This window comes from Uloborus diversus, chromosome 2 (assembly GCF_026930045.1).
Source record: "Uloborus diversus isolate 005 chromosome 2, Udiv.v.3.1, whole genome shotgun sequence".
NCBI classification, from domain to species: Eukaryota; Metazoa; Arthropoda; class Arachnida; order Araneae; family Uloboridae; genus Uloborus; species Uloborus diversus.
Genome location: NC_072732.1, coordinates 180,849,042 through 180,875,160, shown reverse-complemented (window position 1 = coordinate 180,875,160; position 26,119 = coordinate 180,849,042). Strand labels below are relative to the sequence as shown.

Below are 26,119 nucleotides of genomic sequence, written 5' to 3'. Positions count from 1 at the left end.
TACCAAGTTGTCATGGCGCCTGAAAATTTGAGGATAAAATTTTCTATGCCTGTGATTTTTTTCTTTGGTACTCACATGATGCCGTTCAAGTAGTGATGCTTTTCTCTTTGAGCTAAACAGTTATGAACTAGTGCAGTGTTATCCATTGATTGTGTTTGAGCAGTAGCTCCTAGCAGGCACTGAATTAGCATAAAAATAAGCATTAAAGTGAGACCCAGTTGTGAAGAACTCTGTCGAATGATGTTTTTTCTCATTCAGCAATTTCTGAAACTTTTTTTTTTTTTGAAGTTGATCCCTTTTCCTTTTCCAACACACCTCGGTCAATTTTAGTTGCTTTTTTGAAAATGAGCTGCTTGAGATGATCCAATAGGGCTTTGTTTTGAGATTTTCTCTCAAATTATTGTACCATTTAAACAAATCAAGTGAGACAGGTAGGCAAAATAGGAAAAATGCTGAACTTGATCAAATTTAATTATATTTGTTGAGATTAAATAGATTAAAAAATTATAAGAAAAAGAGAAAAATATTAATAGAAATAACTACAGATCAGAAAGAGATTGTTGGTGAAATAAAATGTTTTTATAATCGAGTGGATAAAACTAATTACTATAAAATCTGGGATATTTTATAGAAAGAGAAGTAAATTAATAATAAAAATATTGATTTGTTTTTCCATGCACAACATTTATTAAACTTCAATTCAACCCTTTTTTTTATCCGTGTCGAATTTCACCAAATAATTGTTTGAAGTTAGCTTGCCAATTTAGCATTTTCGTTGAGTCCGTTGACGGATTTGGGGTAGAGCTCAACTCATGAGATTCAAAGAATTAGTCCAATTTGTACCTTGTTTCTTTCCAAACTAACGTTGAAAGTAGTTGCGACTCCTAAAGAAGCAAAGGGGTGTAAGTGACAAAAATTAAAATTTGAAGATAAGTAGTGCAAATGATTCATAAGATATCCCTCTATATTGCAGCAAGAGATGTTAGTAGTACCCTTGACTGGTTCTGTCACACCAAGTAGTTGAGGAGGACGATTAAATTAAAGCTCCCTACTATTTAAACTTGTATCTGTTTTACTGAAAATCCCTCTTTTGTCACATAAATTCCTTTGTTTCTCAGTCATATAATCTTGCATAGTATATAATCTCTCATAACATGTAGTGTATTGTTTAATATTGATCTTTTTAAAACTAACAAAATAATTTGTATTAAATAGATGCATTTTCATTTGTGCAGGTTATGTTTACAGAGAGTGATGTACAGTTTTATCTTGCAGAATTGGTACTGGCATTAGGCCATTTACATTCTTTAGGCATAATCTACAGGGACTTAAAACCAGAAAAGTAAGTTTGTTTTTTTAAAATTAGCTGAAAATTAAGATTTTACTTGTTCTCCTCTTCTTTCATTCCAAAACCTAAGGCAGATTCTGTTACTGAAATCTTTTAAAGCCAATTAGTGAAGCTTTATTTCTTACAAAGAAAGTTCCTGCTTATATCAGGGTGAAAAATTCTCTGGTTCGTGCATGCAAATCTGAACATCACCCAAATGTTAAATAGAAGTATTTGGAGCCTCATGCAAACTTTTTTTTAAATCTATTTTTGTCTAAAAGGTCATTCATTGATTTCATATAATCAAGTTTTATAAAATTAACATTGATTGCAATAGATTTTTTCCCTTTTTTTGGTCGTTTAATTGGAATTAAGATTTATTGGACTTTTAAAAATTCTCAAAAAGTACTAGTTAGAATTGGGGTTCTCTATCTTGGAGTAGTTTCAATCCAGCTGAAATTTGTGATTTAGTGGTAGTCGTCCTGTGGAATTGTCTTGTAGAATTCCATTTTTGTGTCAAAGTATTTTCTGCATTTTAGAAACAACCTATATTTTACTTAAATTAATTTTACAATGAATTTTTTTACGTAAGTATTTGAGCTTATAAAGTCATGTTCAAATAAGCTTTCCCATGGAGTTTTGTGGGGGGAACCAAAATAATAGAGCCTGGTCTGAGAAAAGGCTTGATGAAATAAAATGTGTTTTAACTTTTTACTTAACCTGTTGACAAAATGAAAGTGGCCTATAGCATGATCTGGCTAAGGGTCATTGTAATATATAATGTGAGAGTCATGAAGGAGCCATTTATTGTGCATGGAGGGCATACTTCTCTGACATTTATTGTGCGAAGAAGTATATGGATGCCGTGAAAAATTTCGGTGCATCTCTTGAATCATTATCCTAATGCAAACAGATTTTTGCGCAGAAATAAACGCTTGATGAAAAGATCTGCTCAGACTCCACTGTAGTCACTTTTGTTACATAAATTCATTATAAATACTTTGCAGGAGATTCTTACCAACTCCACTGTCTTTTGAATTAAAAAAAAAAAAACTCTATGTGCTATGAAAATTTCTAATTGCTTCCGTTCCTCCTATTTTCTCACATTGCAAATTTTTTATTTGACGTATTTTTGGTGCACAATCGACAGGGGCCTATTTTCTGCTCCTGTTTGCTAGCTTACTTATAATACACACTATATAAGAGTATCAGTTTGCTTTGTTTCTCTACAAATAAATGGTATTCGCTGAACTTTCCTCATGAGGAAACTTGAGAATTAGCTGCCTGAAGCTTGTACATCTATGCTATAAAGTTGTGTTTTTACGGTTCATGAATATGACTTTCTCAAAACTATTTATTTTACCAGATTTTAAATAAAAAGTGAATCTAAGTATACCACTTTTCATTTCTTAATGACAAAAGTTTAAACAAATTAATAAATACAAAACAGTATGTTATGAAAATGCATAAAATATGAACCTGCTTTTAACTTTCAATATCCTTATGACAGAAATATTACAAAAACAATATTTATTTTACATAAATCCATAAAAACTTGATACATCTGATTCAGCATTAAATACTCCTAATATATCTTCTGACATCGACTCCTCATTTGAGAGATTTTATATTGAATTGTTAGTCACTATCGTCTGTTGAAGTTATCAATCTCACGTTGCAGAACAAATTCCTTATTGTCGATTAGGCGACTTCGTTCCAATGGGGAGTTGACCTGTTTGGTGATTTCAGCTTACAATGCCATTTTCATATGGCTGCCTCCAGTAAATTTGTATTTGGGTATCTGACAAACTCCATTGCTCCCACTGGCCTAAAACTCATTGCCATTTTGAAAAACTCATGTCACAATTAGTAATGCAGAAAGCTAAATGGAGGTTGAGAGGACTCTCTTCTCTCCAATTTGGCTCTTGCCCGTAAAAGACGAGTCGAATAAAATGACATAAATCTTTGGATTCATGGTGCCATCTGTGATTTCTTGAAGTTTTGTCATCACACACAAAGAAAAAAAAATCAATTAATAGAATTAAAAAAATTGTGTATTGTCCGCATGCCATAAATTTCCACTTTTTTAAGGTAATAATCCAATGAGAGAGATTATAGACCGGAAAATACAGTAATACGAAGGAAAAATATCTGGCTTTAAAAGTTTTTTTTAAAATGTTTCAGTGTTCTTTTGGGTGAAGATGGTCACATCTGTTTGACTGACTTTGGTTTAAGTAAGGAGTCTTTAAATGATAAAGCATTCTCTTTCTGTGGAACAGTTGAATACATGGCTCCAGAAGTTATCAATAGGCAAGGACATTCTTTTGCTGCTGATTGGTGGTCTTTTGGTGTTTTGATGGTAAATATTTTTTTCAAAAACATGTTTTATTTTGTGAAAAGCATATTATTTGTCATACATTTATCCGTGTATGTGTGTATTTTAATCAGCAGGCGAGTAAGATCTTTTTTTTTTTTGTTGAAAATAATGCCCTTGAAAATAGGTGTATATGCATTTATTTGTATACACAAATGCAGTGTGTCCACCCTCATTGTGTTCCAATAGCTAATTTCTAAACCATTGGATATAAGTATATATGCTAAATAAACTAATACTGGAAAATCGCCCGTCAATTTATGACAGGTGAAAATTGCTTCTACGTTTGGACGCAGCCATTGCCTGTTTGGTGATAGTTTGATGCTTGAAATGGTAACACAAACTCCAGTGGATTAACCCTAAACCCCCAGTAGGTAGCGTTCATTGTTGACCATTTTTTCATTCCTTCATTCCCCGAAAATAACACAATCTTACCTGTAAAACAGTTAAGTTACTGGATCGAGTTCAGCCTTGTCACAACAAAGCCTTTCCCTGCATGTTAAACATTAACAAAACATGTTATCAAATTATCATGCTGTGAGAAAAATAATAAAAAAAGGGAAAAGTTTTCTCTTAATTGCCTTTTTTTTAAATTCAAAACCCTGCGGGATTTCCAATCCCGCAAAGATTTTCAGTGCAATTGTTTTCCGTCTTTTACCCTTCATAAAACGAATATTTTCACAAACATCAACTGAGGCATGAACCCCCTACCCCCTCGCATATTTGCAAGAAAAGCAAGAAAAACTTTGTGTTGCATATTGTCACCTCAGAGCAACAGTATGATATCTTAGTGTAATTTCTGCGATTAGATATTTTACTGTTGCTCTGAAATGGTGATATGATGAAGGGTGGATTTACCTTCAAGAGAATGCATTGGTATTCTCATTCGAGGTTTCGGTTTCCATTTGTTCAGATATTGGGATATGCATAAAAAGTGCAAACGTTTTTGAAAACTATCACTAAAATTTGAATCCCTGAAAATTACGCTTTAGAAAAAATTGAGAAAGTGTGTTACAGATTGCAAAACCCACTGGAGTAGATTAAAAGAAATACTGTAATGCTTATGTAAGCTTAAAGAATGCACTAAAGATCTTTAACTTACTAAAAGTGCACAATATTTTTTTCTAAAGAAAAAGCAGTGAAAAGCCTGACATCATTTATGATTTCTAACCTGTGAAAAATGCCTGCTGATGTCTTTCTCATCATTAAGTTAATATTCTAAATATGAGTGGTACCGTGAAAATAATATTGGGTAATTATATGAGCAATCTGCAATATTCGGCAAAACTCGAAAAGTGAAACTTGGATGATACACAGGATGACTCGAATGACAGTGGATACGTTAAATCGTTCAAATTTTTGAATGTCTCTTTAAAATGAGAGGTAATATTAGTGAAGTTGTCCAAAAACTTTCACTGAAGCTACTACTTTGTGGGACCAATCAGCATTCACCCCTGTTGTAATGGAACCAAATGCTCTGATACAATGACCAACGTTAATTAAGCAACAAGTGTGTTCTATGTAGCAAGATATGCAAATAAAATAGGCATGTTTTTTTGTCCAAAATTTGCAGTTCTTGAAAAAAAAACCAAGCATGACCTCTATTGGAAAAGAACAAATCTATTTAAAAAGGTGATGAAGTTTACTAGGGATCTTTTGCTGAATGTCCACAATTATTTAATTGTAACACCAAATACAGTGGAGCCACAGCATATGTTACTCACAGCATTTCATTAAGCATGTTATTTTTTATGCAAAAATCCCTTCCCATCCCATACGAGCTCCTTCTTTATTAAGATGCATTGGACCTTTTTAGGGATCAGTTTTGCATGCCAAACGGTAGTTGCTAGTTGGGATGTGAATTTGTAGTGCTCTACAATTGGTGTATGGAATTCGAGAAAACTACTAACTCAAAAGTAACAATCAGTTCTTCCTAAAAAGCATATTTTTTTCCATTTGAAATTAAAATCTAATTTTTTGAAGGATAAAGTCAATCCCGCAGGATTGGCTCCATACAATCCCGAAATCCTGCGGGACTGGAATCGGTGTGGGATTGGACACTCTAGGTGGGAGGTGCAATTAACCAAAACTTATGCTCAATATAAAACTGTTTGTTTAATCTGTACTTTGTAATTCTTGTAATCATTCCTCTTCTGCAAATTTAAACAAAATAAAAACAGCTTATATAGTGCTTGTTTTGTGGTTTGAGCATTAACTTGTACTTCTAGTGCAAAGAATCAGTTTGCTTTATGTTTCTGTTCATTGAAGTTGGATTTTTTCTTGCACATATACCTTTTAAATTTAGTCACTAACTTCTTGCTTTAAAAATGTAAATAGTAATTTGTTTTGCTAACATGCCACGGAAGACAAAATTACAGTTGAACCTGTCTATCTCGAATTTTACGGGAGAGAAGAAAAATTCGAGATATGGAGATTTCAAGACACAGAGGTTTTGAAAAAAGTTCTAAAAATAAGAAATTGGAGCAATGACTCGAAAATAAAACTTTGGAAGCAATTTTACTAATCAACAATGTCCCCTTCCTCTCAGTTTCCGAATGGATATAATAGCTGGAAAACTTGCTTCTTGTGCATAAAGTTTTTATTCTGGAGCATTATGTGACTGCTAATATTAAAAAAAATGGTTTTTGTCTAAAAATTCCAGTTAATAAAGATCGTTGGGGATCGAATTCAAGAAAGACACTTTAGTCGAAATTCGAGATATACAGTTTTTCAGAAAATTTCATTAGAGACAAACATGGGGGAAAACATTGAATTAATACTTTATGGTACATTGAAAATGAAAAACTTTGACATAGAGAGGTTTTGGAAATAGGCAGGTTTGAGATAAACAGGTTCGACTGTATCTTCATTGTGGCAGGATTCGTACGGGTCATGGAAAACCTGGAAAGTCATGGAAAAAATTTTAGCGAATTTCAGACCTGGAAAAGTCATGGAAAATTGACGTTTTCGTTCAAAGTCATGGAAAATTATTTAAAGTCATGAAAAAATGTCCTGGACAAAGAGAAAGTAACAGTAGCTAAAAGAACATCAGAAATATTGAGTGATTTAACAGTCTTACATATTAAAACTGGAAAATTAAATGATCCCAAAAAAATTCTGAATTTTTAAATCTCATTACATCTACTTCTGTAGCAGCCACTCATCTTTTTTTGCAATGTGATTTTACTGCTTGGACATCACTCATTTTGCATTTACCGTTATTTTCAAGACTTTTTGTATTCTGTAGTAGCGAACGTGCACATTCTTGATTTTGCCACGCCCACTTAAAAAATGCAATTCAATTGCATCCGAGTTTGTTTCCATCATTCGTAAAAACTTTATTGCTAAATTTATCAGAGTTTATCTCAGTTTGTTGAAAGTTTTAGAAAATGAAGATCTTTAGTCAGGTGATAAAACACAGAAATAGGGGAATTCTAATACTTTAAAACAGTACTGCCCAGCATACAGTCCGCAGAACTAATTCATGCAACCCACTGCTATGTTAATGTCAGAAATCAAACCCTATGTTCAGGAATTTCTGAACCTACTAATTTATATGCATTTGAAAATGTGCAAATTAGTAAACAAGTACATTTGAATCTGAAGATTTATTCGCTGCTGAATGTTTTTCTTTCTTTTTTTTTTAAATATAAACATCTGGTTTAGAAACATGAATTTACTAAAGAATGGCTTTTCTTTAATGAACCAAAGTACCGTCAAGTTATGTGTATGCTTAAATGCACTGCTGATGCTAAAAGGCAATTTTTGAAGAAAATGTAGTGAAACTTAGTAATGATTCATTCAACTTTGTCCCATTTATTATCATTCTACCTGTTTATAAAGATTATTAACATTTAAGCACCGTTATATTTCATTCACTGTAGTTTTACTAACTTTACTAAAAGTTATATGATGAAGACAAATAAGAATAGTTTAGTTTTTAGGTGTACACTGATATTTTTTCAATCACAAGTAAGTGCTTCGATGAGGTAGAAGCATTCACGTAAAAGTTTCGTTAATGCTCATTTCAAAAAATGTCCAGTTTGAAATTAAATAGTACTATTCTCTTCATGTAACAAGGTCATGAAATTTTTTTATGGAGTCATGAAAAAGTCTTGGAAAAATCATGGAATTTTTTCATCCGAATAGAGTATGAACCCTGTTGTGGTTGAAAAAAGCAGACAGAAACAGATGCAAGAACAGCACATGGTGCCGTGCATAAAAGGATGAATTTAAAGCATTTTGTTCTGTTTGTACATTAGTTTTCCAATATTGAAAATCAAGGATTTTCACAGGTATTCTCTTGTGCTGATGTGGCGAGACATAAGAGGTTGACAAGTAGCTTGAAAAATCAAGCGTATTTTAAATTCCATGTTCTTCATCTTCTACTGAAAACAACTTGGTTATAATGAAGCAATCCAAAGCTTTTGTGCAAATCCACTCCAATATAAAATTTTGAAAGCAGAGGTTTTCTTAGTTATAATTGTTGTAAAAAAAAAATTATTCATTTGCATTTTTAAATGATTTATCTGTAACTAACAGGGTTTTTTTTTTTTTTGATTCTGTGGTAACAAAAAGTATCAAATTATCTGAAAGGTTAAATATAATAAATTTTGGACTTGCACCATATTTTAAATCCCTCCTTATTTAGGATATTTCTTCATTATTCTTTGTAATTCACTTTGATGAAACAACAACAAGGTAAGTAAAGAAGCAATTGGACATACATTTATTCTACTTCATAATGTGTCACTGTGTTAAAGAATAAAAGATTGAATGCATTCTATTGTATTTTTCAAGATTGAATTTGAAACATTTTATCATTCACTGCGAAAATCAACCATATAAATTAAAGTTTAAAAAAACCTAATATATGTTGTCCTGAAAATGTCCTAAAATTTTTTCAAAATTGTGTCCTAAAATTTTAAAAATCTCCACTCTGACCCCTGGCATTACATTATAGCTTTAGAATGTGATTTATCTTTTCATGTTATGATGTGTGTATGAATGTGTGGCAAAAATAAACCTTTTGAAAAGAAGTGATTCCAAGAAAAAATATTTGAGAAAAGAATAGTTTTCCTCTCCAAAAGTTTTTTTGTTTGGATAATTTATACTGTCCGCCCCGCCAAATCGAATATTGTTGGTTCCAAGAAATATTATTCGATTAAGCGGGGAAACTTTCTTTACCTTTCTAAAATGTCAACATTTGTCTTAAAACATGATAATAAAGCAAGAGCCATATAAATGAATTTATTAATGTAATTGGCAAAAAGTTTTTGAAATAAGCTGAATTAACAAAAAAAAAGTTTACTAATGAGAAAATATACTTATTACAAATACGTATGAAAATTATAATAAGTAACTCACAACTTGAGTTATGAAATCTTTGTTTTGACGCTTTTTTTTAGTACATTATTTTTTGAAAAATTCCATAACAGTGGGTTGCTTGATCAAGGTCTTTTGGGAATACATTTCTGATTCTCCATCCCCATTATCTGCTGTGTTTTACATTTAATATTTATCAATTTGTTACTGCCTAAAATGTGTATATTTCTTTGTGTTATTTAATTGAATTATTGACAATGCTATCTTTTTTTTTGTAAAAGAAACTATAGAATAGTGGAAATGTTTTGATGGAATATGATGTTTTTCTCGCCCATCGTCGACGAAAAATAGTACTTTAATATTTTTACGTCAATAAATGTTCTTTCTTAATTTATTTCAAAAAATTTACAGCAAAAATATTTGCGAATGATGATCAATATTATTCCATTATTTTCGGAAATTATTCGATAAAGGGGGGATCTTTAACATTGCGTCTATGGGGAAATATTCGGTTCCAGGAGGTTTTATTCGTATAAGCGGGGTATTCATTTATCCGTTACACGATTAAGCATGGTTGACAGTAATACATAAGTATTGCTAAATTTAATTATTTTAACTTTTCTATTCCAATAATTAAAATTTCTTTACATACTTTGGAATTATTGTAATGCTTTATTAACATTGTGATAAACATAACTGGTTTTATTAAAACTTTCCTTGAATGATACCAAGAATTACTTAATCATGAAGAAAAGCGATTCTTTTTTATTAATGAGTTAAGCATTTTATAACCTCAACATATTGTTTTCTAATTGTAGTTGAAAACTAATTGGTGTATATGAGGTGGAAATGTCAATCTATTTTTTTAAACAATATTTATCCCATGTGTTCATGAATATTTTGGAATACATATGTTATGCTGATAACATTTGTTTATGTTTTATTTAGTTTGAAATGCTTACTGGATCCCTTCCTTTTCAAGGACCTAATAAAAAAGAAACAATGACTAGTGTAATGAAGTGAGTCGATTTTTTTCTTCAATTTATATCAGTTAATCAGTGATTTTAATCATGTTTTAAATCAATTGATTAAAAAAACAAACAAGCAAATGGCAGTCATGGGATTGATTGACAGCAGCTGTGCCTTTATTGAATAACATAAATTTATTAATGCAGCATTATAAACTTCTACATTAAAAGCTGAACTGAAACTTCATTCAATATCTTGTTTCAATATACCTTCATCATTATAAACTTACGTTATTCAGTGAAAGCATAACTTCCGTCTGTCCCTCAACTGCTATTAAAAAAAAATTGCAAAATATACCACGCTCCTTGCGGCTTAAACCACCAACCTTTCAGTTAACAGCAAAATGCACTGGCTGATTGTGCCGCTTAAAAGATAGATCAGGCGAATATGGAGGGTGATTGAGGACACAAATCCATTTTCTGTTCCTGGAATGTTTGGCTTCTCTTTTTCAACCTGGAGCACCACCACAGGATGTCCTCTGTACTGCTGTGGGAAGGTAAACAGCAGTATCAGTAGAAATGAGTTTTTGAGATGTTTGAAAAAAATGCGTTTTGGCTTTAATACTAAGGGATAGGGAAATGTTGAAATGAAACGTTTTCTCATACTTTTTTCCCTTGGAAACCAAATAAGCAAGCTTCTACAATAAAGCTAACGTACAGTAGATGACAAAAATGCCAAAGATGAAAAATGAAAAATTTGCAGTTGCTGCCGATTTTGCTCCAGAACTGGCAGCTCTAATTTTCCATGCTTTTGGCTTTATGTAGCTCCCATAGATATGGCAACAACAACTATTGTATTTTTACGAATATACACAGATTTTTAACGAAGCTCTACTCAGTGACTGTCTATATTAAGATTTGTTGCAGTTTAGACTGTCCAGTGTCAGGTAAAGCACAAATAAAAGTTTGACTTAGTATGGCATTTGGCAGCAATTGTGAAAATAAAATATTTTTTCTCACATCATCTAAAATGTTTCCAATGTTTTAACAGTTTTGTTAAAATTTTTTCATATTACATTCCTTTAAAATGAAGACTTGTTTGCATCAATAGTGTTTCTGCCACTATTTATTTGAAATCACTTGAATTATACTAGCATTGTTTACATGTGAAATTTTTATTTCAATCCACAGATCTCGATTACTAATGCCGGAATATTTGAGTGAGCCTGCTCAAAGTTTATTGCGTGCTCTTTTTAAAAGAAGGCCTGCCAATAGATTAGGTAAGAACTGAATTGATTGTTCTGCAACTTCAAACAATTTCTTTCATTGGTGCATTACATTTAAAAAAAAATCTGTTTTTATAGGATCAGCCCAAGAGTTACAACAGCATCCTTTTTTTTCTTCTATTGATTTTGATGAATTGTACCGTAAAGAAATCCCTCCACCTTTCATTCCAGCTGTACCTTTTTATTTTAAAGAAGTAACTGGAATTGGAGTACCCCTTGGTAATACTTTTGTTTTCAATAATGCATGCATAATATTTTTGTGTATCCTTATAAAAGGTTCTGTAGTTATAATCAAAGAGTTAACTGTCAACTTTCCATACCCTGCAAAAAAGTAAGTTTAATAAAATAGTTTGGGAAAGGGTAACATTGAAACAAGGGGATATAATGAAACATTACTTTAAAAAGTGAATCATAGGAAGTTACAGTTTAGAGACCAGCAAAACTTGTAAAATCACAGGACTCAGGAAAAAGTTTCTTGGATATTCAGCATGAAACTATCAAATGTTTAAAGGATTTATCTATGACATATTCTTTCTGAAAGAATTATATTTTGTGGTTCTTGAATTATTTTTTGTACTAATTTGACGCAAACATAAAAAAAGGAAAAAAAGAAACAGTTCTCTTAAAGTTTCTGGTTCTGAATTAATTACGTGGCAAAATTTTAAAAACATGTTTACCAATATTTAAATTGAAACTATCGGCTTTTTTCATCTTAAGAACTACAGTAGAACCCAGCTAATCAGGACTATTTAGACTGATTCCTGTTTGGAATTTTTTTTAAAAATCTTATAATCCGAAATTTTGATAAAAATGGGAAAGGTAGAGGTGTTCTAAAACAAAATGTATGCTCAGTACCACGGTATCAGCCTTTTTGATTTAAACAGGTATAATGAGGAAATGTTTCCATTTTTATTACAATTAATTAAATATATCCCATGCTGTAAAGAAACAACTGAATACATTGTCACTAAATGCTTGTCTTGGGACACTGAAACCATGTATGTAAAATAAATCATTAATTTGGCTGAGAGTAAGCCAAGACTTATCAAGAAGAAACTGGTGAGACAGACTATTTTGCCATTTCCCATCCTGATGCTGCAAATACGTTTTAAGTATAGCACTACAGGTTGAAAGAGTGAAAGAGCTAAGTGAAAACAAAATTAACAACCATTTTGTTTACAAGACTCTCTGGATTGTAACGCTTCCGCACCAAGAATAATATTACTTTGTCAAGTGATCTAGTGGCAAACATCTGCCTACCAAAAGATCTTCAATGTAATATAAGGGTCATTCTTCAAAAAGTGTAACTTTTTGTCACACGCCTTTTACAGTAAAAATTTTAAGGAACAATTCATTGAACAATGGTTTTTTAATTTCATCAAAAATATATCGATTTAAACCTGCCGCAATTTTTTTAATACTAATTTTTATTTTAGTATATTTTTGACTCACAACATGTGAATTCTCACCTCCGTGGCATGTCACACACATTGTGTGGCTGTTTATGTTGCTTGATAACTTTTTTGAAAGTATATCCTTATTTATTTATTATTCTCTTCACAAGTGTCTCAAATACTAATTGTTTAAGTATATTTTATTTTTTAATATTGTGTTTTAGTTTATTTTAGTAAGATAAGGAGTGATGTCACATAATAAATTCTCACCTCCGTTACCTATACACAAAGTACCATTCCTCATTAACAGGTGGCAGTAACAATATCAAATTTTATTTTCCATGATACAAGGGAGCCCCTTTGTTTATTTTCAAGCATAGTTGAAGTTGTGAGTTTTTTGTCGAAAAACAAGAAGATAGATTTTGCTTTAAAAACCTAGTGTGGTTATTTTCACCTCCGTGAACTTGAATTTCAGGGATGTAAATTAATGTAATAAAAGAAGTGAACATGTTTTTATATGCTTAACATGTATAGATTGTAGCAACGAAGGAAAAAAAAAATTCTATGAAAAATTTATCTATTAGACCTATATTAATGGAAAGATCCTCATTTCCGTGAATCTCACCTCCATGATAGACCTTATCAGTGTCATTATTTCTGAGGTGAAAATAACTGATGGAAAGGAAGTACATCAATAATAGGCATTCTACCAAAAGTATAAATTGCCAGTATGTCCTCAAATTTACTAAATGGGTCATTCCACGAAAATGTCAACCTGCAGGCCAAAATTTCAAACTCAATCAATATTAATGTGTTATACATAATTTTAGAGATAACATTCTTAATTTTCGAATCTTGTAAAAGATTTTTCATGATGGATGCCATGCATAGAATAATTACTGCTTGAAGGTCTGCCATAGCAACATGTAAATTTTAGATATAAAGCATTCAAGAAACGCGACCTGTAATTTTTTAAGCATACATTCAATGTAAATATATTTTTTTAAAAGTTATTGCTTATATTTTGAGATTTCAGTTTCTTTAATTTCTTTCATTGCATTTTCATGTTTTTCTCATTGAGCCTAATTTGAATTCTGTGTTGAATGGCCTGTTACATTTGTCACAAAAGGTTGTATTTTTCCTTTCACACTTTTTATAGGCCTGTAAAAAGAAATTTTTTGCTTTATTCTCTTCCCAAGAGCTTCCTAGAACGCATTTAAAATGTTGAATTTTTATTAAATTATTTACACAATTAGCTATCAGTGTGAGGAACGTAACATATTGATTTTGACGAACGTAATCGCTTGAAACTAACACTGCTTCTTTCGAACGTTTAGTTCAATAAAGAAGGAATGGAATTTATATTTTGAAATAGTTGTTTTTTCAATGTGACTGTATAATATTTTGTAATTTTTGCAACAATTAACTCGATTTTCAACACATATTTGTGGAAATTTCTGAAGTTGCATTTTATGGAAAAATCGGCAGCTCAAAAAAAATAAAAAGAGAGAGAAAGAAGGCAGTTAAAGCAGGGCAAGAGTGGCAGTTAAAAAGAAAATGACAGGGAAAACAGCAGGTGTGTGAATATTACAGCAAAAAAAAAAAAAAAAAAACACATGCACGCAATGATTAAAAAAAAAAAAAATCAAGAAGACTGAGGAATCGAAAAGGAGAAGTCAGGAGATGAGAATCAATTGTAGAGAAGCTAGTAAGCTAGCTTTGTACAGAGTTATGAACCAATGCAACTTCGCCTTTCTCAACATGCTAAGATTACGGAAAGATTCAAAAACCATGCTCTTCCATGTAGTCCCAGAAAAAAATAGGCTTTTATATGTTATCTTGCTAAATAATCATAATAATAATGGAGTTACTGTGGAAGAAATGAAAGTTAAAAAGTTCCTGGAAGAAGTCTTCTTGAAAAAACAATAATTACAATGGATATTGTTTTCGTTAAGAAGATTACATTTCTTGATGGCTTTCTGGACAAAAAAAAAAGTTCCGCTTGTGTGTGGTTAAAAAAAAAGTGTTGTAAAGACCCAAGACAGAATAAAAACTTTTATATTTTCTTCTTTATCACATTCTAAACTGCCATTTCACCCTTACGTTTTCTCGCACGCCAAGCTCTTGTTCTTTCTGCATATGATTTAGGCATATTCACAACATGATTATATACTTTAATGAAGAAAATAGATTCTAAACAGTGAGAAAACTAAAAATTTCTTGAAATCTGTCTTTTAGCTGTTGCCAAAAACAATAAAAAATAATAGTATAATAATAAAGTTAATTTTGATAATAAAAAGTTGACACTCAATTCAAGGCTAAACCTTCGCAATGTGGATTACGCTCTTGAACTTGAATCAAAGAAATCCTCGAAAACCTATATTACACACTTGAAATGTTTAAAGTGATCAAAACTCACAAATATATGCTTACTTAAGCCTTGATATTAAATTGTTAATTTTATTAACAAAATTTAATTTAAATGCTATCATTTTTCTTTTTTTTTCTGGCAACAATTAAAAAACAACTACGTCACTTAAGTCACACAAAAAGGTTGGGGATGAGAAAATCAAAACTCTCGCATAAAGAGTTTCACTTCAAAACAAAGGAGAAAAAATAAAATAAATTTTGCATAATGCCAATAAAAAAGCATTTATTTAATCCATGTTGTAAAATTGTTGATATAAGTGTTACTTTTAAGACAAAGTATTACTGCTTACTTGTTAATTAATATTTAGACATGTAAAGGTCTAAAAAACTACAAGAGTCTTCACCATGACGAACGTAACTTCAGAGTTACTCTTCAATGTTACGTTCGTCACACGTCATATTTTGAAAAAATATTCACTTTTGTTACATTATAAGAAAAATGAGTATTATTCTGTATGAAAAATAAAGTTAAGGAAGGAAAATAACGCATTGAATTGTTTTTACAAAAATATCTACCTAAACTTCAGAGAAATTGAGAGCTGAATTTCATGTTGCAAATTTAAGGTTGCAAAAATGTTACATTCGTCACACTATAGTAATTTAGTTTCAAAAACCAATTTATGTGATTTACACTATGTTTTATTGCACGAATATTACACAAAAGTTTTATTCTTTCACAAAATTCCAAAAAACCACAAGTAAATGATTATTAAACTTTTTAAACTCATGTTATGCAATGAAACAGTCTCTCTGAATGTTACATTCATCACTATGGAATGACCCAAATACTATTTTTAACCTGCATTTGAAACTACTAACTAAGTCGTACTTTAACCCATTCCTTGCCCCGGCCGATTCAGGCTCGTCGCAAGAAAATGGTTCCTAACTGCCTTCGACGATCCTGTGTCGTCACGGCGTTTCTAGCAGTTTTTGCTTCGGCCGAATATGTGTCGGCGATCCTTCCAGGAGCAGAACCCTGTTATTGCGCTTCTCTGTTGAGTTCTGTAGCTTTTAGGGGAGCGGTAATCAAGCTCTTTTCTTAGACAAAAGGGATGTAACTTATAGTATTTCACAGAACTTGTTGTAATTTATTTTATTTTACTAAGATATTAACTTTTCAAGTACTCTTTGATGGGACACGTATAATGCTTCAAATAATCAGGCATTATATTTTTATCTTTTCGTGGAAGATTTGTTTCTTAGCATTCTGGCATTTGAACTCCTGATGAACAAGTGTGAAAATATTTCCTTACATATTTATCAATATTTCTATGCCTGAATAAAGCAAATAAACAGATATATGTTTTTCTTGTTATCAAAAATCCACCTTCTTACGCAAGTATCCTTCACTAAATTGTTCATAATCCTCAAATTTTATAATTTATTTTACGCAATATTTTTTTAAAAATTATCTTACGTATCTTAATTTTGTACGAGTACTTTTTTTTTATTATTATTATAATGTGTTTACTACGCTTTTTATTTATTTGTATACTATTATTATTTTTTAGTGCTTATTTATTTTTAAATCATGATATTTTGAAACGTAAATTATATCTTTTTCTTTTCGCTTCACCCTTTGATGGATTTTTAGTGATACGGTTTTTAATATTTTTTATTTCACGAAAAAAAAAAAGACGACCGCATTGACTATACGTAAAAGTTGACTATGTAAAACTTAAAACAGATACGACAGTACGAATAAAATGATAATATCTTGAGTTCTTTTTTTGTACGCTTTACTCATAAGAAACAAAACATTCCTTTTCTCCCATTCTTTTTCAGATTTTATTTATTGTCTTAAAATAGCTCCAATATTTTAATTGTACCTTCTTTTATGAGATTTTAAAAATATAAATTAAATATTTGGTTTCTTTTCAATAATCAAATTGCCATAATTAGTAAATAATCCTATGAAACTAACTAAAATTTATCCAAGTATGTTTAAAAAAAAGATTTAAAATCCGACTCGATTTCAAGCAAGATCTCCTTTTTTTTTTCCTTCTGAAGACATGTTCCGTCATATAAGCATAAAAGCTTGCTTTGAAATTCCTTTCTGAGCTAAACTGTTTTGTTGTAAGAAAATAATGTGGAAGGGTTGACCACAAAACACTAAAACCTTCTGACCATTCTTCTAATGGAACTAACTTGCTCGGATGTTTGCAAAGAGGATCCTTGGAGAATACAGACCTCCCAATTGGTCTAGTTATTCCTCTCTCAGCTGGGGGCTTTTAGTTGCATGCACAAAAGTATCCTTTAGGGAAATATGGGATTAGCCGCAAGTTTTGATCTTTTGTAATCATTTATCTTTAAAATACTTCCCACGCTTGAGCAACTGATATCTGGGCATTCAGAAGGGATTTAAAAGTCACCTGAATTACGATAAAAGTCGACCATAGTCCTGCCATCAAAGGGTTCTGTGTTTATTGGTCGTTTTGAAGTGTCACAATATATCAAAAGGCACCGAAGAATACTTTTTATCCTCTTAGAATATCATTCCCACACTTAAAGCGTTTTTGTCCATTCAGCGTTTTGTCCGCTTGCTCACACGTTGGATCGATCAGTCAATTGTTTGAAGAATGTTTTGTTGAGGCCTTTTGAAAGATAGATCATCTTACGTTTAACAGTAAAAGAAAAAAAATATATATACTGAGATAAAAGCAAAAAGAAAAATAAATTAATAAAATAATTAGTGTTATGAAAATAATTTCTTTTCGTCCAATCCTCTATTGTTTCTTATTTTCCTGTTATGTACTGCGTAAATGTATGAATATTTCAGCACATATTAGCAACCTTGTATTTTATTGCACTATTTAATTCAGTGCTTAAAAACAAATAAAGTGAAGCGATTTTCGAATGCAAGCTGAACAGCAAAAACAACATTAAAATACCGATAGCAAAATGGGGAGAAAAGTGTTATTACAACGTAGCAAAAAGCAACTCCGTTTCGTTATCTGCGGCATGCGCGTTAAGGGTTTTCGGGCTGGTTATCGAATGGGTTAATTAAGAGAGCTTAATATTACATTCCCACTAATCATTAAAATAGCTGATTGTTTCCTCTCATTAACAAAATTACTACTTTGATATTATATTGGCCTTGATTTTTAATCATTAAAAGTATTTTTCTTTTTTTTTTAAATTTATTTCTGTGAGCAAGGCATTTTTTATTTTTTTTTATTTATGAGTAAAATAATTGGAACTTAGCTGGGCCATTGTTTATGGTTACTTCTGGTAGGTAACACTTTCATGTGAGAATGAAAAAAAAAGAAAAAAAAAGGTTTTGAAATTGAAAAATATTTGCGTTCAAAAGTTACGTTTTCTGGAGAATGACTTATAAATAAATAAAAGGTTTTATTTAATGGAAATATGATCTTTCAGGTATTGCACTAGTTTCTTACATGGATTAATTTCTTCAATGTGCACAAAGTTATGTGTGTAGAATTATCTATTATGTTCTTAAGTATAGTTAAATTATTTTAGGTAATCTTTTCATTTTGCAATTTTTTAAATTAAGATTGGTCTATATTAAACAGACTTTTATATGAGCAGGGTTCAGCTCAAAGAAGTTCTGCTGTATTAACGTTTTATGCAATTGATCTTAAAGGCTTCTTGAAAAAAAAAATTGTTTGTTTTATTTTCTTTGCTTAGATTCTCCTGGTGAACCCCCTAGTGCAGCAGCTCATGCAGTTTTCATGGGATTTAGTTATGTGGCTACAGATTTGTTAGAAGAAAGTACAAGAACTTCAAACAAAGTTAGATTTTATCTCCTTTTTTCCTTACTGATCTCTAAGTTTATATAAAAGTTATAATTTTTGATTGGCACATGTAAGCATTCAGCTCACCAGTTAGAGTTGCCAGAAATATTTGCTTAAATCTTCCTATGTGAATGTTGACTTTCACCAAAAATGTCAGCCTTTACCAGGTTTTAAGCTTTTGCAGTAACATAAACATCGCATACATATATTAGGGCAGAGCAAGAAAAACATTTTTTAAAATTTTCAATGTGTCCTAGTGTGAAAAAGTTGTGTAATGGAAAGTAATAATAACTTCAGATTCCTTAAATTTTCCACTGTGAGCAAAATTCATGAATTTTTGCTACTGCTACACTCAAACCTGTTTTTGTGCAATCTTATTTTGTGCAAAGTTTTTTCGTAGGGTTTTATGAAAATTCTAATCAGATTGAGACTCAATTGATGAAACTATTTATAAAACAAGTGCGCCGTAATACCTTCAAGTGACGAGAGTGATTTTGAACCAGTTTACAGGCCGAGGAGTCAGTCACCTTTCTCACCTTTAGTCACCTTTTGAAAATTTGGTTACTTTTAGTCACCTTTTGCAACTTTTGTCACCTTTCTCACCTTTCTTGAAATGTGTCGTAGGATTATTTTTTTTTAGATAATTAAATCCTTGAAAAGTATCTGAATGATAGCTGTAACAGTGAAATTAATTAAAAGAGTAGCATTAAATATTCCGCCCCCCCCCCCCGCCTACCTTGTTGTTGTTTAAGAAAAATAGCTATGCTGCAGGGAAATCAGGGAATTTTTTGTATTGCCTGCAATTGCACCCTATGAGCAGAACCAGTCTTTCTACCCCCCTTCGGCCGTCAGACGCATTTTCTGCAAGTCTCGGCAAAACGCCATTTTGTTTCCTATCGTGTTTTTGGCCATCTAGCGTTGTTCGACTAAAGTTCAGCTGCTCAATTCCTTTCTGCACACTTTGTTGAGTGAGCGGTCATCGAATGCAAGTTGTCTTCTGTGTTTATCAAGTAACATCATCTAGAGTCTTTGAATCTCACGCTAATCTCTAGCCGGGTGCGTTACTTGTTTGTTTTACTTTTACTGACCTCGAAAGCCGCAACTAAGCAGCTACAAGCAGTTCGATTTGAAAAAGGGGTGATGGGTTAAGGAGGCGTGCCTCGATGTCTTTATTGATTGCGGAATAGTGAATTTTTGATTTGCGTTCGTAGTTTCACTTTGTGTTTGCACAGAAATGTTTAGTTTGGGTTATATTTTTGCTGCGCAAATGCGAAGTGAACTTGGTCTGTGTAAACATTTCTAAACATTGCCTATTTTGGTGCGTCTCTGAGAATCTCTGAAAGTCTTTTTTATTTGGTTTCAACCCTTATTATGGCTAGTTCCAGTAAAAATAAAGCTTTTGGAAGCAGATGCTTTCCAAAAGCTTTATTTTATGTAATGGCGAGATTGATTTTATTAAAACAGGGTCATTCCATGTCAATTCAACCAAAAAATAGCATTTTGACACCCACCGACACAAATTTTGATAAAACTTGGTGAGTTTAGTCCTTTAATGTAGAAAAGTTTCCAGATCAATTTTTTCTTCTCAATCTGGTTTAGTTTTCATTTTAGAGCCAGTTGAAATTTTGAATGTTTAGTATTTTCCAAACTATGACGATTCTGTTCGTTGATTGAAAATAATTTGTATTTCATTTATTTTTCAGCCAATTTTTATGAAAATTTACAGTAATACAGAAAATATGAGGATTTCAGAAAATATATAAAAAAATTCTAAGTAATATTTTAAAAGTAGAAAAAAATTATTTTCATAATTTTTGCAAAAAGCATTGAAGCGTTTTTAATAACTTGATTTAACACTACATTTTTTACCTCCCATGGCCATGTCATGGAATATTTTCAGAGCTTGCTAAAAAAATAAAAAATAAATAAAAACAAGAAAGGAAAAAATATGAACATTTTCAGGCATATGAAATGATATTTTCAGTTTCATACTTCAACGTTTTATTTTTGCATTGTAAGTACAATTATCATTTTGTTAAAGTCTGATTTTTCAATTTGGTTTTCTCAGTTATTCTCTATTGTCAAGACTTTAGGTTTAATATTTATGCTTTGTATTTACTAAGAAAAAAGAAAGAATGCTGATAATTTTTCAACAAGCTAAAAAAGGAGAGAAAAAAACAATACTAAAAATGATTGAATAATATAAATTATATGTGCAATAAATGCATCATCTTGCTCTTTACTTCACAAATTCAAGCTTTATTATGTTGATTATATATATATATATATATATATATATATATATATATATATATATATATATATATACATACAGGATGATTATAATTAAAGTTCTATTTTTAAAACGCTGTAAAAATAAAACCACTGGTCAGAATGACGTCAGATTTCAACAGCATATTATCGAAGAAGGGGGGAAACGTATGGCAAATGAAAAATAAATAGTTGAAATTTTTAGCAATAGATGGCGCTGTAAGCTTCATAATTTAATGCGCATGACAGCTGTCTTGATTAACATATTTTTTCGAAGAGAGTGGTGCCTCCGGTCCTGTTACTTGTACCGTAACTGGTAAGCGCTGTGAATGCCTTTTGCGCAACCACGTCATTCCAGCTCTACAGCAGCACGGATGCGTGGATGAAGTCATTTTTATGCAAGATGATGCACCTCCGCACATCGCGAGTCCAGTGAAGCAGCTGCTGAAGCGCCATTTCGGAAATGCTAGAATTATCAGCCGCCATTTCCATACAGCCTGGCCGTCCAGATCACCTGATCTTAACCCGTGTGACTTCTGGCTATGGAGCTATCTGAAAGCTGTTGTGTTCAGTGCTCCGAACTTAGCTCAAACTTAGCTGAGCTGAAGGCACGCATTGCGCAACACATTTTAAACGTTAGCCCGGAAAAACTTGATCAGTTGTGGAACATGCTGTTTCTCGATTTTAACTTTTCAGAAAACGGGGGAAAGCATATTGAACATTTTTTGTGCCAGACTCACAAAGACCAATTTGATGAAAGAATAAACGACCGCTATTAAATTATGATGCTTACAGCGCCATCTATTGCTAAAAATTTCAACTATTTAATTTTAATTTTCCATACGTTTTCCCCCTTCCTCGATAAAATGCTGTTGAAATCTGACGTCATTCTGACCAGTGGTTTTATTTTTATAGCGTTTTGAAAATGGAACTTTAATTATAATCACCCTATATATATATATATATATATATATATATATATATATATATATATATATATATATATATATATATATATATATATATATATATATATATATATATATATATATATATATATATGTATATATATATAAAGGTTACATAGAGTTTACACTGAAAGTTTTTTGAAATCGTCTTAAAATTTTTATTTTACTCCTTCTAGCCCTATAATATTCATTTCCAAAATTGTAAAGAAATCAGTACAAAAAGTATATAGGCTATTTGGGTAAAAGTCAGTAAAAAGGGATAATCCTTTTCTGTTTTTTGAGTTCTTAACAAATTGCTTTTGGTCACCTTTTAGTTACTTTTTTGTCACCTTTTAGTCACCTTTGTTTTCAAATCTGTCACCTTTCTCACTTTTTTCAAAGGCCATCAGCAGTCCTCTGCCTGAGTTTACCTTAGTTTGCGTGCTGTTATACTGCAAAGAATAGTGGTCGGTTATACATTTTGAAAAATTTTTGCATGTGTAAAATAAGGACACATGCCAATAATTTTTTTTAGAGATGTTTGCATGTGTATTTTATAAACCAGATTATAAAAGCTTCGGCTAGATTCCAAGTAGCTGTGGTACATTGAATTTGTCTAAAGAAGCAATTCCTAGTTATTTCGTAAGTTTTGGGTTATTTTCTACTTGATGCATTTTTTGTAGTCCCTATTCATCACATGAAAAAAAATATTTAAATGTGTTGTAAAAACTATTTCTTATAGCTACTCGTGAAGCTTCGAACAATTTTTTTAATGTAATTTTTTGAATATGGTCCCCGCACAAAAACAGGTTTGAGTGTATTTTATTATTTTTTTTTCCTGATTTTCAGTTTGGCCCAGTGTTTAAAAGTTGTGTACTGTATTTTTGAGGAAAAAAGTTGATAGATACCACGAATGCATCGCAAGAAGTCAAAATTTTTGGGATAGTGTCCTTGAAAATTTTTGATAAACCTGTATGATATTTAATGTATTCATCCAAAAAAATTTCAGCATGGGACCAGGACATCAATTACAACAAACAATATAATGACACTATTGCAGTTTTTACTGATTTTTTTAAAAATAAATGCTGATTTCTTCATGGCCCCACTCTGAAAATTTTTGGGTGTATTGATTAAAATAAATTAAAGATAAAATTTTGTGGCCCAGGAGGAATAAGAAGATTTGATTTTATTGCTTTCGATCTTTTTTCACCGTTTGACTCAATTTCAACGGTCCAGGTTGCTATGGCGAAGTCCCTTAACAGCCTTGTATGCAAACACTTCCAGGAGTGTATGAACAATGGAAAAAACATATCAGTAGTTGGTTGATGCCTAAGGGTAATATATTAAAGACTTCTATAGTTCACTATACAAAAATATTTAATAAATTTTGTATTCTCAGACCAGTCTTGAAACTGTGTGAACCCCCTCCCCCCCATATGCAAAAATCCGATCCAAAAATTTAAGCGAGAGAGTAAAAAAAAACAAAATCTGAAATTAGTCTTAAATACACTGCCTCTGCTTTCAGGCTGTGTACAAAATTCCATTACTGTGAGTGTGATAGATTTGGACTTGCGTTCTCACTTCCTTTTAAAATAGTAAATATTAATTTGAAGACTGGTGGAATGAAAGTTGCAATAATATGCTCACCTGTTGTTTGACTCTGGTACAATAGTTGAAAATTATTATGTAAATGCATACAGTATTTTTAATGCAATTATTAATTTATGCGAAAATTTTAAATTTCAGGTTCAAAAATTTGACTATAAGACAACATTTTTTGAGGAATATAAAATGGGTTCAACTCTTGGTTTTGGTTCTTATTCTATTTGTCGAAAGTGTGTACATATTTTAACAAATAAGGAATTTGCTGTGAAGGTAATATTTTATTTGTTTTTCAAATAAAAAAATAAATAAACAAACATATTTTTCTTCACAAAAAAAAAAAAAAAAAAAAAAAATCATTAAAACATAAGTTGTTTTGTAACTTGTGAAGTTTAATTTTAAGAAATTTTCTACTGAAGTTAAATAAATTTAACACTAAATGTGAGTGGTTCATTTCTAGATTATTCAAAAAACTGGTAGAGCTTGTAGTGAAGAAATTAAAATATTGTTTAGACATGGCCGGCACCAGAACATAGTTACTTTATATGATGTAAGTAAATTTTTTGGACTAATTAAGTATTCAACTTTTTATTTCCTTTCAAATGTTTTGCTTTAATGTATATAGATTGTTGCAGCAAAGGATTGAAATATTTTTTAAAATTATCTTTTATGTTTTTGAAATATTTCTGACACAATTAAAAATTAATACTACATTATCATTAGGTAATCCAGTTTTATGCTGTTTACTATTCATGTTATGATCTGTAATTGCTACCTTTTTTTTGATCCGTTTTTTAAATATTGCTCTATGTTTACATCAATGTAGGTATTTGAAGATGAAGAATGTTTCTACTTAGTAATGGAACTTTTGCAAGGAGGGGAACTTTTGGAAAGAATTATGAAACAAAAGTTCTTCACAGAAAAAGATGCTAGCTGTGTTTTTAAAGTCATTATGCAAACAATTTATTATTTACATGAAAATGGCGTAAGTACTTTAGGATTTGATATATTTTTTCCTTTTGGATAAATGGGAAAACTGAAAATATATTATAGAAACTAGGTATTGCAATACTGGTATACCAAATACTGGTATTTCGAGCATTTCGTAATACCGGTATTTGCCGAGGTAAAATACTGGTATTTTCGGTATCAGCTGAAAATAATAGTTTCAATTAAAGAATTTTCAATCTTACATAATTAAAAACAGCCTATGTGCCTATCTATCTAAAGGGTTTCCCAAAATTAATGCAAGATTTGAATTTGCTGCCATTTTTGCAATAAATGGTTGGCAACCCTGAAAAAAGAACAATTTGACAGCTGAGAGTTTAGGGTAATCAAAAATGGAGCATTATACGATACAATAACGCGCTTTCATTATTGAACAATTGTTTCAAAAATAATGAAAGTTGAAGCTGGTCAAGCAGTTACTGTTATTGGCGCTCGGTATCGCAACACGGTAATGCACGGGTGGTTGTGGGCTTGTTGACATAGACCTTTGAATTCAAATAAATCCATAAGAAGAAATTTAAAAATGTTGAATCACATGATTTAGGGTTCCAATTCTGATCACCGAAATGAGAGAGTACGCGACTAGGAAATGCCTTATGCAGTAATTGAAATGTTTCACTCTCTAGCTATATGGTACAATAACACCCCATTTTTACTAACCCTAAACTCTCAACTGTCAAATTGTTCTTTTTTCAAGGCTGTCAACAATTTATGGAAAAAATGATGGCAAATTCAAATTTTGCGTTAATTTTGGGACACCCTTTATGTATGTATCTATCTATCTCCGAGTTTTTTCTCTCGAACGCCAGTAAACTGACCATCGATCCAGGTATCGATGGATTTGTAATTTTCTTGTCTTTATGTTTGGCTATTTAACATAATCCTCCGATAATAATTATCGGAGATATCAATTTAAAACTATAAAACCTATTAATTATGATACTTAGATTTCAACACAAATTCCCTATTTTTCGAAGGCTTTTCTCCATTTAAATTATTATTCAGTGCTTCATCTCAACTTTCCGTAACAATGCTTTAATAAAATTTGTAGCGAGAAGAAAATCATTGAGAAGAAAGATCTGTTGCCATTTTTTTCCAATTATGAACAAATAAAATTCTGGGTTTTGTTTTAAGGATTTTTCTGTTATCGAAAGATTTAAAATGTTTAATTTTTGGTTATTTTTCCGGAAGCTGAAGCACAATTTTACTGATTTTTGCATCACTTGACATAACTTTTTTTTTGAGGTAGACCATGCAAAGCCAGGCAATGCAGCTAGTTGAACTTATTAAATGTCTAATTATATTTTAAAAAGACTTATTAGATGTAATTACCTTTCTTTTTCCCTGATACAGAACCAAAATCTATCTACTGATATAAAAATTTGGCTTCAAAGCACAAAGTAATAGAATCTCACTAAACAAAATTATC

At 31.1% G+C, this 26,119-nt stretch overlaps 1 protein-coding gene across 1 annotated transcript in view; it reads left to right on the top strand.

The window, feature by feature from the left end:
• LOC129216689 (ribosomal protein S6 kinase 2 alpha-like) overlaps positions 1-26,119 on the top strand; it is a 72,256-nt gene that overhangs the window by 31,904 nt on the left and 14,233 nt on the right. The window contains exons 6-15 of the mRNA XM_054850904.1: positions 1,236-1,342; positions 3,512-3,686; positions 9,975-10,045; positions 11,186-11,274; positions 11,359-11,499; positions 18,753-18,856; positions 23,827-23,955; positions 24,086-24,100; positions 24,143-24,232; positions 24,509-24,667. Coding sequence (XP_054706879.1) covers positions 1,236-1,342; positions 3,512-3,686; positions 9,975-10,045; positions 11,186-11,274; positions 11,359-11,499; positions 18,753-18,856; positions 23,827-23,955; positions 24,086-24,100; positions 24,143-24,232; positions 24,509-24,667 — 1,080 coding nt within the window. The remainder of the gene's footprint in view (positions 1-1,235; positions 1,343-3,511; positions 3,687-9,974; positions 10,046-11,185; positions 11,275-11,358; positions 11,500-18,752; positions 18,857-23,826; positions 23,956-24,085; positions 24,101-24,142; positions 24,233-24,508; positions 24,668-26,119) is intronic.